Source organism: Gobio gobio, assembly GCF_949357685.1.
Source record: "Gobio gobio genome assembly, chromosome: 21".
In the NCBI taxonomy this organism is placed as follows: Eukaryota; Metazoa; Chordata; class Actinopteri; order Cypriniformes; family Gobionidae; genus Gobio; species Gobio gobio.
This window is the reverse complement of record NC_137117.1, coordinates 10,835,376-10,856,732: the sequence shown is the minus strand read 5'-3', so window position 1 is coordinate 10,856,732 and position 21,357 is coordinate 10,835,376. Positions and strand designations below refer to the sequence as shown.

General features: G+C 38.0%; 1 protein-coding gene across 2 annotated transcripts in view; it reads right to left on the bottom strand.

Moving 5' to 3' along the window:
- scube3 (signal peptide, CUB domain, EGF-like 3) overlaps positions 1-21,357 on the bottom strand; it is a 175,151-nt gene that overhangs the window by 96,979 nt on the left and 56,815 nt on the right. For both annotated transcript variants that reach the window (XM_079801775.1, XM_079801774.1), the window contains exon 3: positions 19,552-19,677. In XM_079801775.1, coding sequence (XP_079657901.1) covers positions 19,552-19,677 — 126 coding nt within the window. The remainder of the gene's footprint in view (positions 1-19,551; positions 19,678-21,357) is intronic.

Sequence of the window (21,357 nt, the reverse complement as noted above, 5' to 3'; positions counted from 1 at the left end):
TTTGTGTCAACATACAATAGCGTAATGCTCACCTATTTGAATAATCATTCAGTTATTTTGTTATCAACAATGTTTATTCGTTTTTAGAAAATATTTGCTTGTAATGTATGTTGATGGAAATATGCATCAGGTCTGATCGGCATATTAACAATTGTTATACAGAGCGCACTGCAGTGCTAACGTTAAAGCGGCGCACACACTTTTGTAACCGGACACCGCTTGTTAGCAGCGGCAGCTCCGCTCCTTTTAATGCAGCTGCATTTAGCGCCTATATATGGTACAATAAGCTCTGGTTTACGGTTTTATTATACAAATGTAACGTATAAGTATAGTTATACAGTTCTTGACTGTGTATGTATATTTACCATCCTTATTTGTTCTCTCACAGAAACCACATTTATGTACATATATCCACGCAAACCTGTTTATGCCTTGCAATTGGATGACTGAATAAACATTACTATCATCAAAGTTCACTCTGGATTAGCTGCAGTTCTTTCTAGCCGAATAATTAGGCCAGTTGAGTTCCAACCATCCCACTGCGCACAGAATATCCCACAGGCACCGTGTCGAATGTGGACGAGGTCGAACTGGAAGCCATGTTAATCTTGGACTAAATCGGCCACCGTAGGAGTTGAAACGAAATCGGAATTGAGAGGAACAGAAACTAAAATACACTGGATGGTCATATACCTTTTCACCACTAGATGGGGGAAAATATCACACAGTGTAGCTTTAAGGTGTTTACGGTCCCTTTTGATCAATTTTAATACGCCCTTGCTGAATAAAACTATTAATTTCTTTTGAAAAATGAATTATTCAATTAATAATAATAATATAAGACATTTATTGAAGCTATGAAACTGCAAAAAAATGCTCATTTAATTAATAACTACAAATTATTAGTACTCACATTAACACCCATTCAACTTTGTCGTGTTGTTGTGTCTCATTTGACATGCAAAGGGGGGGGGGGGGGGGGGGCAATCAAAACAGAGCTCATTTACATATAGAAAATGGTCACGTAAAAGTAAAATCTTGATTGAAATGAATTCCAGGGTGAGAGCTCGTGAATCTGAATCTCTCTCTCGTGCTGTTTGTTATCTCGAGACGGTCCACAGAGATATTTTTCAGGGTTTTCTGGATGCATTCTCGCAGCTCTGATCTTGACATGCGAGCGGCTCAGGACGGGCGCGGTTGGATCATTAATCAGTGTGTGCAGTAGATACAGTCGCTCATTCTGCCAGTCTGTGTGAACTTCTGTGAGTGTGTGTTCTGGCTTACGATCACTGCTGACCTGCCTGTGTGAACTTGCATCGATTCTGTGCTGATGTTGTTGGCACCTCTGCTTTGCAATAGTCTCGGCGAGGAAAACTTCATAACAAACAATGCCTTAATGAAAAGGTGAAAAATGCAGAGAGGCTGCATGAGGGCCAGGGGCATGGGCGTGGTAGTGGGGGAAAAAGTGGACCTGACTACCCAGGGCCCCGTCTAGGGAGAGGGCCCTTTGAAAACTCTGGAATATATTTTAATATGGAACATGGGGGCCCATCAGGACTGCCTATGCATAGGGCCCAGGATTTTGTGCTACACCCCTGGCCAGGGGACAGACATGTCATTATCTCAAATATAAAAGCAATAGAAGTCAATGCAAAGTCCCAGCGTGATAGAAAAACAAAGCTGTGTGTGTTGATAGACTCATCATCGTTTGGGTTTTATGGTACATTACTACACAACATGATCTTTATGATCATTTAAACCTGCAGTATAATGTTTCCCAAAACTCAGATTAATCATTTCATCTGAATTATTGGATGATCTTTAGGGATTAGTCTGTCTTTGACTGATGCAGATTTTACAGTAAGCCTCTATGAAAACTGTACTATGGTAACTATGTTTCCATACCAAAATATCATAATTAATTAATCTTGGGTCTACTTCAAGTAATGTCAGAAGCTTTTATGGTATTGTACACACACACACACACACACACACACACACACACACACACACACACACACACACACACACACACACACACACACACACACACACACACACACACACACACACACACACACACACACACACACACACACACACACACACACACACACACACACACACACACACTTACATAAAATGTATAAAATAAATTATTAATATATTATTATTATTATTATTACTATTATTATTATGTAACTGTCCCAAATACTCTTCTTCCTTGTTCCCTGTGCCACATTGTATAGCCAATTAATTAATAAACTATAAAAAATATAAAATAAATAAAACACAATATAAAATAAATAAATAAAAATGTAAAATAAATAAATAGCAAAAAAAATTGTCCCAAATACTCATCCTCTTTGTTCCCTATCCCACATTGTGTAGCCAACAAATAATTTATATAATAAAATAAATAAACATTTATATATATATTAGGGCTGTCAAAAGATTAATCGCGATTAACCACATCCAAAATAAAGGTTTGTGTTTACATAATATATGTGTGTGTACTCTGTTAATTATTATTTATATATAAATACACACACATTCATGTATATATTTAAGAAATATTTGCATGTATATACTGTATATACATTTATATAATCTATAATATATATAAATGTTTTATATATAAAAATAATATTTTTTTCTTAAATATATACATGCTTGTGTGTGTATTTATATATAAATAATAATATATATACATATATACACAATACATTTTTTATTTTATTTTTAAGTAATAAAATAAATAAAATGCATAATATAAATAAATAAGTAAATAAATAAATAAATAAGTAAATTGTAAAAACAATGTGTCCCAAATACTCATCCTCTTTGTTCCCTGTCCCACATTGTGTAGCCAATTAATAATTTAAATAATAGAATAAATAAATAAAATGTATAAATATAAAATTATTTTTACTAAAATTAATAATTAATTACAAAAACAATGTGTCCCAAGCAGTCTTCCTCCTTGTTCCCTGCCCTGCATTGTGTAGCCAATAAATAATTTAAATAATATAATGTTAATAAATATTAAAATAAATAAAAAACACACAAATATTGAATAAATAAAAATAAAATAAATAAACAAACAAAAATGTAAAAAAAATTATGATTGCAAAAACAATGTGTCCCAAACACTTTTCATCCCTGTCCAGCATTGTGTAGCCAATAAATTACTTAAATAATAAAATAAAACATTAAAATAAATAAAAATGAAATCAATAAATAAACTAAATAAACAATAATCCATAAATAGATAAATATAAAAAGATATTGATATATTGGCATAAATTGAAATTTTTGGCTGAGAGAAAAAAGGGGGCTGAAGATTTGGCCTGATTTCAAGGTTAAAGTCGATGACACACACACACACACACACACACACACACACACACACACACACACACACACACACACACACACACACACACACACACACACACACACACACACACACACACACACACACACACACACACACACACACACACACACACACACACACACACACACACACACACACACACACACACACACACACACACACACACACACACACACACACACACACACACACACACACACACACACACACACACACACACACAGTTTAACACCTGATGAGAGACTTTGGTGGCACTGACAGCAGGTGCTGTGTCGACTTCAACCCGTTCACTTCTAAAACTCAACTGTGCTCTTTAAAGGCACAACAAGGTTCGGCTCCCGTCAGACTGACAAATGTGTGTGTGTTTACTCTCATTCCAGACGTTTGAGTGTGTGTGTGTCGTCTGCCTCTCTGAGGATGAGACTGCAACCCGATCTCTCCCTTAGATCCGTCGCATCAGTGTCAGTCTGTATACACAAGCTTGCTCTTAATAAACCCTCATGCGAAACTAATTTTCTGTCTATTTGTCCAATGTTACCGAGGCCTTGGGATAGAGTTTCCAATCTAGGCCATTTTCAGCAGAGCCGAGGGAGGGAATATAACCATTTCCCAGCGCTCTCGTTCACTCTCCTACACACACACACACACACACACACACAAAGGCAGTCTCACATTCCCATCTCTGGACAATTGTGATAAAAAGTTACATTTTTCTGTCCTCGCTGGAAGCGAAAATGTCGAAATGACAAAATTCAAGTTAATGAGAACATACTGGATGTTTAATATGCGAGGTGCAGAATTCTGAACCAATCAGATGTCAGTGTGGGCGTGGCTATAGAACGTATCAGGATTAGATTGGCCAGAAACATACTCTATGCAAATATGCAGTCAACGTATTGTCTTCACATGCATTTTTACTATTCAAGTGTTGTGAAATCTTGTTATTATTAAGTTAACAGGCGACTAATATGCTCTGCAATAAGAAAACTGACAATTTTACAGTAGTTTAGCAATGCTGAGAATAAAATGCACTCTTATAAATTACGCATTGACACCATCACGAGTGAAACTTAGCAGCTACAAAACAACTAGGAGCTTAAACTGGATTTTCTAGCAGTGTATATTTACGGTTCGAGATGAGCGTCTACGTCTACTGCTAACGTATCGGCTCTCCAAGCATTTGGAAACCATTAAACGAACATGGCGACAACCATAGCGACTGTTAAACGTTTCCACAGAGCTTGCATTAGTATATATGCATGTGCAGAGCTTCACCAGCGAGACCCTCACGCTTCAAACCCCAAACACCTTGCTCCCGGAGCATAAACAAACCAATGATTTCCTGCCGCGTTGGGTTTGTGAAGCTCTCCTGGTCAGCGGACTGCATTAGGGACATGTGTTATGTGCAGGCCACGGCCGGCGTCCAAAGCAAATATTTGGAAAAGGAACAGGATTCTGGTGAAACCCGGAGCAGAGCTCATGCTATTTGCACTTAAAACATTTCTTAAAAATCCTCCTGAGAGGATTCCTTAGTGTTGAAAAATTCCCTCTCTTTTTCTTTCTCTTATACCTTGTTCCGGTCCTTTCCCCACTCAGTCCCTCCTTACCTTTTTCCCTCACTCCATCCCTTCCTCTGTGCCTCGCTGAATGACAATCAATCACTCAAAATTAGGGAGATTATGAGGTTAAATTTCCTCCCAATATTCAAACAGTGCATGAAATACACTCACCTAAAGGATTATTAGGAACACCATACTAATACTGTGTTTGACCCCCTTTCGCCTTCAGAACTGCCTTAATTCTACGTGGCATTGATTCAACAAGGTGCTGAAAGCATTCTTTAGAAATGTTGGCCCATATTGATAGGATAGTATCTTGCAGTTGATGGAGATTTGTGGGATGCACATCCAGGGCACGAAGCTCCCGTTCCACCACATCCCAAAGATGCTCTATTGGGTTGAGATCTGGTGACTGTGGGGGCCATTTTAGTCCAGTGAACTCATTGTCATGTTCAAGAAACCAATTTGAAATTATTCAAGCTTTGTGACATGGTGCATTATCCTGCTGGAAGTAGCCATCAGAGGATGGGGACATGGTGGTCATAAAGGGATGGACATGGTCAGAAACAATGTTCAGGTAGGCCGTGGCATTTAAACGATGCCCAATTGGCACTAAGGGGCCTAAAGTGTGCCAAGAAAACATCCCCCACCCCATTACACCACCACCACCAGCCTGCACAGTGGTAACAAGGCATGATGGATCCATGTTCTCATTCTGTTTACGCCAAATTCTGACTCTACCATCTGAATGTCTCAACAGAAATCGAGACTCATCAGACCAGGCAACATTTTTCCAGTCTTCAACTGTTCAATTTTGGTGAGCTTGTGCAAATTGTAGCCTCTTTTTCCTATTTGTAGTGGAGATGAGTGGTACCCGGTGGGGTCTTCTGCTGTTGTAGCCCATCCGCCTCAAGGTTGTGCGTGTTGTGGCTTCACAAATGCTTTGCTGCAGACCTCGGTTTTAACGAGTGGTTATTTCAGTCAAAGTTGCTCTTCTATCAGTTTGAATCAGTCGGCCCATTCTCCTCTGACCTAAAGCATCAACAAGGCATTTTCGCCCACAGGACTGCCGCATACTGGATGTTTTTCCCTTTTCACAGCATTCTTTGTAAACCCTAGAAATGGTTGTGCGTGAAAATCCCAGTAATTGAGCAGATTGTGAAATACTCAGACCGGCCCGTCTGGCACCAACAACCATGCCACACTCAAAAATGCTTAAATCACCTTTCTTTCCCATTCTGACATTCAGTTTGGAGTTCAGGAGATTGTCTTGACCAGGACCACACCCATAAACGCATTGAAGCAACTGCCATGTGATTGGTTGATTAGATAATTGCATTAAAGAGAAATTGAACAGGTGTTCCTAATAATCCTTTAGGTGAGTGTATTTTAGGGTGTGTTCACACTTGTAGTCGCTTGGTTCTTTTGGTTCGGACCAAAAACAAACACCCTTTAGTCCTGATCCACTTAGCGTTCCGAGTGGCGTTTTTAACGCAGAACTTAAAGGCCTGTTAACATCGGGGCAATTTTTGTGCGCGTTTATCGCCGACGTTTAACACCTCGTGACCAAACAAAGGGCGCCAATGAGTGTCCTCACTGACGCACAAAACGCCAGGCGTAAAAACGTCATTTCTTTTTTAAAACGCCTCGGGTTTGTTATTTTGTTTTGATGCGGCGTGTTAAAAACTGCCCGACCAATGAGATTGTCGCTTTTGTTCATGTGCCTGGAGCTGCTGAAGTGACAGTAAAACACGACTTGGTGGCGCTCAAGCACAAAGCGGTCTTGCCGAGCACACATTGATACGATGAAGAGGAAGTAAGTAGACAAAGAAGAAGATGAGCTGCTAATGCTGCTTGGCAGTTAGCAAAAAGTGTGTGAATGGTTAGGGCAAGCACGTAAATACTGTCTCTCTTCTTCTTCTGTGTGACAAGCGAGCGTCAGAAGCGTAAAGTAGCGCAGCAGCACCTTGTGTACCGGGAGCGGCATTTACTGAATTTGCAGGTTCACTCTGCGCATTGGCAGTGAAAATCGAACACAAAGACGCGCCGAAAAATGCTTGCGATAAGCGCGCGATACTCGTCCCGGTGTGCACAGGCCTTAAAGGAACACTCCACTTTTTTTGAAAATCGGCTCATTTTCCGACTCCCCTGGAGTTAAACAGTTGAGTTTTACAGTTTTTTAATCCATTCAGCCGATCTCCGGGTCTGGCGCTAGCACTTTTAGCATAGCTTAGCATAGAGAATTGAATCTCATAAGATCGTTAGCAGACTCGCTGAAAAACAACCAAAGACTTTCGATATTTTTCCTATTTAAAACTTGACTCTTCTGTAGAAAATGAAAAGTTGTGATTTTCTAGGCCGATATGGCTAGGAACTAAACTCTCATTCCTCTGTAATAATCAAGGAACTTTGAGCCGTAACATGAGTGCAGTGGCGCAATGATATTACACAGCATTACCAAAGTGACAACCTGCTTGCACAGGGAGCGTGCTGGGGACTATTTTGTCAGACGCTGTGTAATATCATTGCACCGCTGCACTCGTGGTACAGCAGCAAAGTTCCTTGATGCTAACGGTCTAATCAGATTCAATGATCTATGCTAAAAGTGCTACCGCCAGACCCGGAGATCGGCTGAATAGATTCAAAAACTGTAAAACTCAACTGTTTAACTCTAGGGGAGTCGGAAAATGAACCTATTTTCAAAAAAAGTGGAGTGTTCCTTTAAAGATACCGAATCTAAAGGCACAGGGATATGTTCACAACCTGATTGGTCGCTTTTATTACATAGATTTCATGACAGAACTTTCTAAACAATGTTGTGGGCTGGGATAAATGCACTTGTTGTATGTGCCTAGCTACATAAGATGGTCTTTTACCAGCTGAGAACTCCTGAAGTGGAATGTGTAAACCAAGTAGGGCTGCTCGATTATGGAAAAAATCATAATCACGATTATTTTGGTCAATATTGAAATCACGATTATGTAACACGATTATTTCACATGACTTTGGGAATGTGTTGTATTTATTAAAAATACACCTTTCAACAATTCAATTGAAATTGTAACATTTGTTGTACTTTTTGAACTATTAAAATAAATAATATAACATATATTCAAATCAAAGTATAAAAGTATTCACGTAAAAATGATAACCACAAATAAATAAGATCAACAATATGGTTCGGCTAGATATGCTTTTCAGGTACGTCTAACATTAGTTTTCAGGTACAGAAATGTATCAAATGTAAAATAACATTGCATATTTGAGTGCATAAATTAAAGATTAATCCTATTAAACTTACAAAAGCTATTCAATCAAGAGCGGTGAGTGATGTCCTTGTCTTTTGTTGTTTGACATTAAACAGACAGCAGTAAAGGCTACTGCCCCTTTAAGACCTAATGCTACTGCCTCTTTAAGACCTAATGATCGGATATGCGTCGTCTTTATCGACTGTATAAAGTTCACTTAAGGCATATACAGACTATGTCTGCTAGGATATTCATCAAGATGGACATGTTGACATACATTTTGTGTGAATTTGTCCGTTCAAGAGCAAGACTTGAAAGAGAACGCAATATTTGCGCGCTGAGAGACGTGTGCGCGCTCTCGGATGAGCGCACAGAGACACATTTTCTCACAGCGCGCGCGGCTTCTCATTCGCGTCTTCTGGCACTAAACCCGGGTGATGACGGTGAAAACGACTGGTCATATTCGAAAATACAGCAGCACTCGCATGCCTTGAACAAAGTTTACAAAAAGAGAATTATTTGAAAAATATGAGGGGGAAAAAAGGATGTTTACACAGCACCCCTGCTCTCGTCAGTTTTTGTTTCTATATTAGATTGTCATAGGTCACTCTGTTTAATTTTCAAGTGGTTAAACAAATTCGTGATGTTCCCTTGCGTTGCAGCCACTGCCATGTAGCAAATCTTGCACGTCGCATGTTTCTGCTCGTCGTCTGATTCCTCGAAGCCAAACTGCTCCCAGACAACGGAGTTGGTTTTGCCTTTTTTGCTCACCAAATGCTGCTGTAACTGCCCTCCTTCTGCCATCTTTACTCGCGCCGAGTTTTTAAACTCCAGCGGATGATATGCACACGAGTCACGAGACTCGCGACCTGAGAGAGTTTGTGGCTTCGGGAGGGGCGGATGAGCGCGTGCGCGTTTCATTCAGAACGCAAGACAAAATAAGAGTGTTCTTGCAAAACTGAACATGGCAAAATAATAGTTTTTTCTCGATTGTACTATTTTGGTGATCGTTGGGAGGCAAAATCGAAATCGAAATTCGATTAATTGCACAGCCCTAAAACCAAGGCCGTAACCATGTCTTGAACATTGGGGGGACCAAATTTATTTTTATTTTTATAAAGCATAAAGAAACAGAACAGTGAACGAAATTCTAGGTCTAGTTGGGAAATACTCATTTTGGGACTATTTGCAAATAATATGTGCATTAATTTGCGCCAAATATATCGTTAGTCTCGAGATTCTTCCTGTTAGTGAATAAATACATAGATCCGCTGTTCTGGTCTGGTGGTCCTAAACCGTGTCGAAGGTTACAGGTTCTAATCCGCCCTCATATAGTTTTTTTTCTTCATTAATATCAAAGATGTTCAATGATTGTACATTAAGAGCATGGACACGTTTGTGTGCATTTTGTTTTGTGATTTCACCAGAAAGAATAGAGTCCCTGCAATGGCATTAGGCGATAGATTGACGCGCTTGAAGACGAGTGAACGAGCCAAAAGAGAACGTAAACCCCGCCTACATTGATTTGATTGGCCATCTCAATCATTTTTGACATTGACGAGCGCCGTTAGAGGCAGACCTGACTAAAAATGTAACTTTTAAACCTTTTTGTCATCCTAACACAGAGCGCTGCGTAGTGGAGTGCAGTTTGGCCATTTCTAATTATTGGGGGGGGGGGGCTTGTCCCCTTGAGTGTCTTTGGTGGTTACGGCCCTGGTGTGAAGAAGTCAAAACATCATTAGGAATCCCTCCGTCACACAAACAAACCAAGATCTGCTGCGAGGAGATGCGGTTCTGATGCCCAGTGTTGGGGGTAACGCATTACAAGTAACGTGAGTTACGCAATCAGATTACTTTTTCCAAGTAACTAGTAAAGTAACGCATTACTTTTCAAATTTACAACAAAATATCTGAGTTACTTTTTTAAAAAAGTAACGCAAGTTACTTTTTCACATTAATTTGACTGACAGCTCTCCTGCCCCCATGTTGAGAAAAATAAGTGCAGCGGTGTGTGTGTGTGAACATGATGGTTATTGTAGTTCTAGACTAAATGTGAGCATTTATTTAACTCACTTGCACAATAAAGATTCTGTACTCCTCAAAATGAATAAAATCAGTCAAATGCAAACTTCCAATAATTAAATGTTAAATAAAACAACCTATTTTATGCATTTAATATACCTTTATATTTAATTTACCAATGTCTTGCTGCTGACCTTTGTTGACCTTTTGTTGACCATTTTTTGTTTTTATTGGTAAAACTTTTTTCTCCTGCATCCTATTCTACCATTATCCAGAATGGCAGCAGAGCTGCGCCCTCTACTGTTCATGCGTCAATTTGCATTTTTACCTCAGCCTGGGGCTTATTATTTCAAATTTGGTATGAAGAGGTCTTTACCGTTGCACAAAAATATAACTTTTTTACTAAAACAAGCCCAGCCCAGGTGAGAAAAAGCAACGCAAAAGTAACGTAACGCATTACTTTTCTTAAAAAGTAACTAAGTAACTCAATTAGTTACTTTTTAAGGGAGTAACGCAATATTGTAATGCATTACTTTTCAGAGTAACTTTCCCCCCGGGCTCACTTTAATCCAACCAAACATGTCAAGTGTGAAGACACTCTTAATGGCTTTCAATTTAGGAAACGTTTGATGATTTCTTAGCAAATGTTTTTATATGTAATTAATTAGATGAATGAATCAATATATTTTGTAATTAATCTAATTACCGAATTGTTCCGAATATAGTCAATCTGAATTGTATAACAATTAGGCTATCCATCTCATAGTGAAAACCATTTTTGTAGTTGAAATCTGGGTACCGTCTAACGTTTTGAAATCACATACGGGGGAGGTTTGGTCCTGTCAGCGAGGCACGCAAACAAGACGGGAGGTTTTCTTTGACTGTTTGTGTTTTTAAGACTCTTCAAGAGTCTTTTTTGCGCTCGTGATCTTCACACTATTCTTCTACCTTCTATCTATTACACTCTCTGACACACTGTACACAAAATATTTCTTGGCACACTCGTTTTACACCTTTTTGGTGCTACCCATTGTTGCTGGTGATTTGACATGATTTGAAAAGTCACTCTTATTGACATGTATAAGACAAACCTGTTTTTTGTCTTATATTCGGAACAATATGGTAGTTGACAGCCCTAATTATTTGTTGTTATATTTTTCTCTCTAAGGCAATCTGAGGCATTTTAACAGTTTTTATCCATTGTATCCATTGCCATGAGACGCCAAGCTGACATAAAAGAACCAGCGGCGACCAAAGCTTTGCCTCGTGTTGGCTGCATCTCGGCCAAAAAACTTGAGCACACCCCAAAGACTACACGCGACTGTCAACTAGCACATGCGTTCTGCACCTGCGTTTGACAGCAGGTCCGTATTTTTTTCCGTGCCCATGTTAACAGGTTACAGTGTTCACACTGCACGAGGATGCGGTCCGTCAATGTGTTCCAGGAGAGGTGCATCAGCAGCAGTGCATTTACGCACATATTAAAGGGATAGTTCACCCAAAAATGAAAGAAGATATTTTGAAGAATGTTGGGAACCAAACAGAGAGAGCAACCAATGACTACCATAGTAGGGAAAAAAATACTAATGTAGTCAATGGTTGCTCTCTCTGCTCGGTTCCCAACATTCTTCAAAATATCTTCTTTTGTGCTCAGCAGAACAAAGAAACTCATACAGGTTTGGAACAACTTGAAGGTGAGTAAATGATGACAGAATTTTCATTTTTGGGTGAACTATCCCTTTAAAGGTGCGCATTTCAGATGCGCGCTGCAAACGCACCATGTGAGAGCACATCTCTTTCTCCGACGGCACAAACACCAATTCAACATGCTCAATCCGCATATATATTTTATACTTTATATATCATATAGTCCATATAACCTGTCACAGCTAAAGAAAAAAGAATAGTGTTGAAGTTTTAGGTACAAATGCCATCATAAAAAGCCCCCTTAAATACGCCTTAAAATTGACATTTATTTGCCTCCACTATATATATATATATAAACGATTGCAATTCAATATGCAAATACTATGCTGTTGTCAGCAATGATGATTATTTATTTATTCAATCATTAATTTAAATTTATTGGCTAAACAATGTGTTTTGCATATTGAATATGACATATATTTTATCTAGCCTATCTTCTGTTTCAGCTAGCCAAAATGGTCTGTTATGGCAGTATCAATTTATTTTATATTAGTTTTAATAATATAATAATAATAATAATAATAAATATAAATTAAATTGCTAATGATGAAAATATTGTGATGTTGTCATCAATGATTACATTTTGAACAGGGATCAGTGGGAGATTTTCAAAATTTACTCTTTGAATTTCTTTTAAAAAAGTACCACAGTATAGCACAGCTATATAGGCTGAAATGATTTTAAAAGCTTGAAAGGAGGGCTGTTCGAGCTGAATTAATTGATGAAAATTGTGGAGGAGAAGAAAAAACTGGAGGATGAGTGACATCAATACAACACAAGCGCTGCAATCAGACGGCAGTTTCTCACAGTTTCTCAAAGATGCATCTGTGAGCGAATCGATCTGTGAATCAATCCGTTAAACGCTCCACACAAGAGCAACCTGCACATTGATTGCATGAAATAAACAGAAGAAAATCATCATTACACATCAAGCTGGATGATTGTAATGCATTGTATCTCAGCCCCTCCTCTCTCTCTCTCTCTCTCTCTCTCTCTCTCTCTCTCTCTCTCTCTCTCTCTCTCTCTCTCTCTCTGTTCTGAATTCAGATGTTACAGGCATTTAGCTGGTATTAAGAAGAGTGAGCACATTACTCCTGTGTAAATCAAACCACACTGGTAACCTAAATGATACAGAATACATTACAAAGTGCTGCGATATGTTTTCAAAGCTTTGAGTATGTTTCTGATTTAATCAGCCTATATCCAGGGTTGGGGAGTACAGCATTACGTAATCAGGATACAAAAATCTGTTAACAGTTAAACGTGTACCTCGGGTCTTTAGTGACCAGGGGCGTAATTTACTATCCTACTCCTCATTCATTTTTAAAGTTAGACTCATTTGATTCATTATAAACAATATAACAATAAATTATAATATAACAATAATTTTTGGTCAAAACTGTATAGGGTCGCTAATGACCCGAAGTGTGTAACAGTGCAAGTATATTCTTTCTGCGCAACAATAATTGAATCTTTGATGACTGAATAAGTGCACTTCATCTTTATTCCACAAGGTGGCAATGTCTGATACACAATGATGATGTGACGCTTCACTCATAGTCACCGCAGGCAGAAAACAAAAGAATAGGAAGAATCATCAGCAAAACTTGAAACGGCTCTGATTTACTGCAGAGCAAGAACTGAACGCAGTCAAATATTATGTTGATGTTGAAGATGTTAAAAAAGATAGTTTTGCGAATATGTTTGAGATGGCGAATATGAGGCAGATGCTGAATGCACTGGGAAATGAGCTCTGACGAGGACAGTGATGATGGGATAAAACTGAACCCTTCCAAGCTCCAAAAGCTCACAAAATATGCTTTATTTTATTCTTCTGTAATTGTTACTCTAATATCAGGAGAGTTTTATATTATCACGACAGGTACAGATCCATCCGTGTTAGATGTAGATCCGTGTTAGCTAAAGACCCCAATATGTAATAATGATTGGCGAAACTTTCAAGCATTTAAGGGTTAACTTTAGCCTGGATGGCAGCCAAACTTAGCCCTCAACCCACAACATTACAGGTCAGGAAGTTCGGTCTGGACTTGATCCATTGAGGAGCAACAATGCTCGAACCAGAGCTGTTTGGACCAATCAAATTGTCAGGGCGGGCTTTATACGATGATTGAATTCGTTCTAATCCTAAACGGAGAACTTGTTCGTATATGCGTTCACCTTTACTATTTCTCTCAGAAATGATGATGGTGTTGTAAGTACTCTGTGTATCCTTAAATTCTTTAAACAACACCGGCAAAAATCGTTTACACTCGTCTTCTTCTTCTACTTCCTGTTCAGTAGGACTGAAGTGTGAGGTGTGTGTGATTTGTGTGTGATGTTCAGTAGGACTGAAGTGTGAGGTGTGTGTGAGCGTGCGTGCAGTTGAGTTCTGTTGACAACTATGCGTCGCTCAACACAAGTCACTTACTCCAGGGCTCTGATTGGTTGTAGGTCTATCCAATTGAGTGCAGAGGCATTTTCATTCCTGGTTTGGTTGAAACGCCCCATAATCACAGCCCAATGGAGCAGATCAGACTCATATTCTGACCAAAACTGAGTATGACGACGTCAGGCTAAGAAAACTTAACAGAAAACTCAGAATTTGGTAGAAAAAAATGGAATTTGAGGAAAAAAAAGTATTTAATGGGACCCTAAACAAGTAATTTTTGTAACACTTTTAATAAATTGTAAAAGTTTCATGATTTCAATTAATTAGACATGCTTTTCGCTTACTAAAATTGAATTTAAATCCCAAAAAATTCAAACAGAAAAAAACGGAATCCAGAAAAAATAAAACGGAATTTGGGAAAAATTAATCGGATTGGGCCCTAGATTACATTAATGAATAATGTTACTGTAACAGAATACATTTTTAAAGTTACCCTCCCAACTCTGTGTGTATCAATTTAATAGGTCTCTTCGCTCAAGTTATCAGCTACATCTTACGGGTCCTTGTTAATCATTAAAAGGTGACTGGACCTTTCCTGAAGGCGCTCCAAGGCTCTGGAATGAGCGTCCTCTGTCCCTAAAAACATCCCCTACACCTAGGGCTTTGAGTTGAGCTGAAAACAGGAGAAAGAGTCAAGTACCCAAAGACTCATGTATAGCTATAGCTTCAATGAATAAGAAGAAGAAATGTGATTAACGAGCAAGGTCAACTTTATTTTGCCTCAACTATAAAAGGTAAGCAAAGATAACATTAAGAGCAAATGGGTCCAAAAGCCAAATCCACACAAAAACAGTCTTTCCTGCATAGATTACACGACTTATGACTTTCCTTCCCACGAAAAACACCATGGAAACAAAGCACCTTGTTATTGTCAGGCTTTCTTCTGTGTGAGATCAGAGTCAAACCGAGAACACACTAACCTTGGAGCGAAAGTTATGTGGTATCCTAAAGAGACCTTGGGATGGGAGAGACTCGCAGTCAACAGAATAAAGATACTCTAGAAGTGGGTTGTTTATTTTACCCACAGTTCATTTGTGTAAAGCATTCATTTGTGAAGAACAGTACGCAGAGTTACAAAAGAGTTAGTGAAGGGTGTATGAGAGATAACAGACAGGCTTGGATATCAAAAGCGGCTGCTGGTGGGCCGCGGGACAGCAGATATAGATCATTTCGGACCCGCATACACGAGTACACCTCATCCATAAAGCATCACAAATGATCCACGGCAAAACATGCTAAACAGATTGGAACAAAATTGTGTGTGCGACAAGATGAGGTAAGAGCAGTTCCAGAACAATTTGAGAATTTCTATATATATAGCGCTGTCAGATAGATTACATTAAAGTGTTTGTTTATATAATATATGTATGCATTTATATCATTATATTTGTGTGTGTGTGTGTGTGTGTGTGTGTGTGTGTGTGTGTGTGTGTGTGTGTGTGTGTGTGTGTGTGTGTGTGTGTGTGTGTGTGTGTGTGTGTGTGTGTGTGTGTGTGTGTGTGTGTGTGTGTGTGTGTGTGTGTGTGTGTGTGTGTGTGTGTGTGTGTGTGTGTGTGTGTGTGTGTGTGTGTGTGTGTGTGTGTGTGTGTACGAGGTGTAACGGTACATGTATTCATACCGAACCGTTTCGGTACAGGGCTTCCGGTATGCAATCTTTAACAGTTAACAGTCGGCTTGTTTTAAGCGCAGAACACACTTCAATCCGAGTCCCACAACATATTAAGTATTCAGTCCATTGTATCACGAAATTCAAACGATAAATGCCGTTTTGACGCTCTTTAATGTGACGTGACTGATCACTGTATAGATGCGTCAGCTCAAGCGGCAGCGCGCGAGTGAACGCGATCATCTCTTCAAGAAGAATAAACATGAATTAATATCTTAAGGTATGTTGAGAATACATTACAACTTATGGAAAAGCATCATATGTGGAGTAATCGCTCAATCAGTGTCACCGGCGGAAAGACGTCAATAAAACAGCTTGAGAACAATGTCAAGAAAACTGCCTAGTGTGAAGTTTACATGTTTGCTTACAATATGCTATTCGAGTGTTGATTATAATATCTAAAAATATATATATCAACTGAATTTAGGCTAATAGTTTGGGCTCTGTTGTTAACCTTTAATATTATAGTATTATAATGTGTAAGTAAGGGCTCCTATATAGTTCACAGCATTATCTTTAAGAAACTTTTAGTTATAATTGAATTTATTTACGGTCAGACAACCACTGTTTAATACAAATAAATAAAAAGCAATTTTGTAAAACTGCTGTACTGAACCCGTACCGAACCGTCAGTTTTGTGTTCCGTTACACACCTAATATATATATAATGTATATATATAATGTGTATATATATATATATATATATATTTTTTTTTTTATACCATGATTATATATATATATATATATATATATATATATATATAAGGGACAAACATATTTTAAAATGTTAAAAAATAAAAACTAACACTACATTATTAAAAATTGGTGTTTTTAAAGACAAAGGTCTCAGATAATGAACCATGTAAGGTATATTTATTCAGTTCATAACTTAATTTGTGTCAACTCCGTCAGACACACTAAAAAGCATGCTAATTTAATTTAATCTATCCAAAAACATAACATGTAAAATCTTCAGTTATGTAATACTGGTGTTCAGTAAAGGATCTAAATCATAAAAAATACATTCTATGTTTATTTTAGTTTTTTTTGCCTAATAGTTTTCACACTATTATGAACAACCCAGTTTCTTTAATTCTCCTCCCTCCTTTTAATATCAAACAAATATCACCAATGTTCTTAGGTAATTAACACATCATATCATGTAGTTCCATTGATGTTTTAAAATTTTTACACAATAAATTGAAAAAAAAGACATTTCTTTCAAAAATTAAAAAAACCTTCACCTGACGGTGTAAAATACAGATGGAGTTGACAAAGGTTGAGCTGAGGCCAGATATACAGTATATGTAAATAGAATCATGAATCAGCATTAGAAGAATTCCCCATATGCAAAAAAAACATTTTAAATCGCATTATAAAGACTTTTTGAGAGCATTTGTCAACTATCAGACATAAAACCTGACGGAGTTGACGAAATTGAATGTTTTTCCACCTTAATCACGTGTTGGACAGTGGAGCCATTTAGTTTTTCTTGTCAGTTGTAGCTGCCTCAATAAACATATCAAAATGGCAAGATTTATCCCGCAACTATTTACAGAAACTATTACACTGCGATGACGGAGTTGACATGTTAAGGCTGTGACCGCGAAGACATCAATATTGTTTGTTTAAAATATTAAAAAATCTATAACTTCCAGGACTACTGTGAGATCCACAATGAGCAGGAAATAGTAAGTGCTCCTCAGAGTTAAAGCTGATTTATTCAGAATTATAAAAAATCCTGACGGAGTTGATGCAAAGTGAGGACACAACTTTAATACTTATTTATTAATGGAAAATATAATTCACTATTTACATGTTGTATTGTTTGATATCTTAAAGATTTCTGCCTTTTAATGCAACTGTGTAGTTTTTAATTTGCTGCATTTTTAAACACTTTGTTTGGCAGTTTTACATTGTGACCTCATGCGGAGGACAGGTTCAATTACATGTGTTTCCAAGTATAGAGTGTGCGTTTCAAATAAGACTAAATCAATTATTTAACAGAATAAGAAGTAAATGTCCTGAGTATACAAATTTCCCTTAGATGTAACTTTTTAACTATTTATTGTGTTGACATTGTTACTTGTTAACATAAATAGGGCTTTTGTGTGTGGGACATGTTTTGTATATATATATATATATACACACACACACTCTCTCTCTCTCTCTTTTATTGACCCTGAGTACTATTTATCCCACATTTTACTTACAGTAATTGAATTTTCATTTAATATGAATATTTATTTCGATAAAAGTTATCTAAAAACATGAAATCTACAACTGCGGTGACACTGTTCATTGAGAAAGTTTAGGGAAATTAGCTTGAACAATATTCTACAAATCAATCATGCCAATTTATTCCAAATTTATTGAACATAAATTCAAAACAACAGATGAAACTTTATTAGAGCATTTTAAATTAGACAATAATTAGACAATAATAATTACATCACCACTTTTGACTTTTGAGAATAAATTATTAGAGTCAAAATCCATGCAATTATCACAAACCATGTCGGTCTAACACATTTAGTAGACTCTTCTTCCAGTCATTCCAACTTAAAATCCAGTGCCAAATTATGCATCACATGATCAGCTGAATTTAAATTTGATTCAAACGTATGAATCGAATGGGATTCGGTTCTCAAATGCAGCTAACTCTCGTTCCGAGTTCAACTTTCGAGCTCTTCAGAAGAACCGCAGGTGACGAGACGAGCCAGTTACTCCAGCAGAGCGCTAAAGCTGCCAGAGAAAACCTCAATACTTGAAAATGTGTTTCTAAAAATTGCAGACGGGACCTATAAATGTCTGCGAAGGGCTGAAATACCAGGGGTCGGTTGTGCAGTTCAGCACCACGCAGTTCGAGTAAACCCACATAACCCACACAAACACTCACAGAAAACCGCCGATTGGAAAAAAGCACATCTTCATTGGGCCGATTGTTGGACGCACCGGACATCTGTTTTGAGTTAAAGAGCCGGGGTCAGTATAAGACTGTAACCCGACGTAAATCTCCCACATTTCCCTTAGACTGATTTAACTGACCTGGAAACGACTGGGCACATGAGCCACCGAATGTCGAAAACGTGAGCTCACGCGGTCTGAAAATACAATTAATACCACAGAACCGTGTGCTCAGCAGTCAGCGCACAAATCTGACAGATTTATCGCCCTCTCCTATTGGTTAACCGCGTAAACCCACTTAATTTTGACACGGAGGATAGAGTGACTGCGTTCTGCCGGCCGGCGCAGAGTTTGATTAGACATCAACCATTATAAGTTTGGTTCCAGCAATGATGGTAAGAGCCACAAACTTCTGCTTGTTTGTGTTGTGTGGGATGATGAAGTCCTGAGAGGACGGAGATTTGCGGTGGTATAGAATCTCTCATCTCACACACACACACACACACACAGCAAGAGGTTTTGTCTGAACATCTATGGATATTTTTCAGCAATTTTGGCCCAAACGTATGACTAGGAAAGAGGCGATGGCTTACCCAGACAGTTGTGTCCATCGTGGGCCAGACGGAAGCCGTCGTAGCACGTGCATCTGTAGTTTCCAGGGATGTTGATACACTCGTGAACGCATCCTCCATTATATTCACTGGCACACTCATCGATATCTGTGGTACAAGAATGATCAAATTAATAGATAAAGGGGTCCTTTCACAGAAAAACCCTTTTTACATCTACTATATATACACACACACACCAGCATTTGAGGGGTTTTCGTCGTTTTTATTTAGTAAGGATGCATTAAATTGATCAAAAATGACAGTAAAGACAAATAAATAAAACAAATAAATGCTGTTCTTCGAACTTTCTATTCATCAAAGAATCCTCCACAAAAATACAACTGTTATCAAAACTGATAATAATAATAAAAAATAAAAAAAAATCTTGAGCATCAAATCCTCATATTAGATTGATTTCTGAAGGATCATGTGACACTGAAGACTGGAGTAATGATGCTGAAAATGCAGCTTTGATCACAGGAATAAATTATATTTTATAATATATTACAGTAAAAACACATTTCATTTAGTCAAATGTTACTGTACTTTTTATTATTATTCTTGCATTTAATTAATTATTGCATTTAAACAGCCTTCTTGTGCATAAGAGACTTAGTAAAGCATTAAAAATAAATGTAAAGACCCCATATATTCCCCATTTTGATGCTCAGTTTGAACTTCAGCAGATCATCTTGACCATGTCTACATGCCTAAATGCATTGAGTTGCTGCCACGTGATTGGCTGATTAGACAAAACATTTTTATGATGTCAGAACAATGAGCTCATTAACATATGACCACCCCCTTTTTCATATCAAGACATATTTCTGCCCATCATGTCAATCAACGTTGTGAAAACGCCAGTATGTGGAGGTTAGCAAATCACAACTGTCTTAAAGGTACAGTAACCACAAAGGTTGTTTGCTTCTAATGCTGCGTTCACACCGAACGCGAATAGAGCGTCTGGAGCAGGTGATTTCCATGTTAAGCCAATGTAAAGATGTGTTGACGCGCGTCTGTAGGTCCTGCGCCGTGATAGACTTCGCCTCATGGTCTCATGAATTGAGCGCCTTGCGCATTACGCTCAAGTTATTTTATTAGGTGCTTTTTGAGCATTCACGTGTTTAAAAGGAATTTGCGTCTGTTGCCCGAGTTGAAAAATCTTAACTTTGCCGTCTGTTCGCGCCATGTTAACCAATCAGGAGCCTGCTTGCTACTGTCATGTGGTAAAGTGACGTCATAACTAATGGCAAGTCAATAGTGGATGAGAAACCCAGCGTAATTAAAAAAAACTACTGTTATTGTGTCACAAAATGGAGTTAAGACTTTTCAGGCGATAAAGTACTTTTTTAAAGCTCAGATCTGTGGTTTATTTATCAAGAGAGCACCTTTTTGAAAATTTGATCTGCCGTTTTCAGAGTTGTGAGATCCAGTAGATCACCGGGCGCTCAGCGCTCATTAACCCTGCCGAGAGCAGCCTTTCCTCGGCTAGTCCTTCTGATATTTGCCGCTGGCTCTGATGTCCTGTGGTGGTTAAACATGAAATATAATTCATCTTGTGTATATCTAACGGGTGATATTTAGTCTCATGAATCTATCATTTGTTTCCTGGCAAATCATTTTGGCTGAGGGCAAAGGGAAGTTTCATAACTTTATATATGTTTAGGCTATTTAACTTTACATTATCGTAGTAGCCTACTAGCACTGACTTTGAATGTTTGACTGAATCGTTTGCTTTATTTCTTGTATAGCTTCTTATACATTTTACTTATACTTTTATAATGGCTA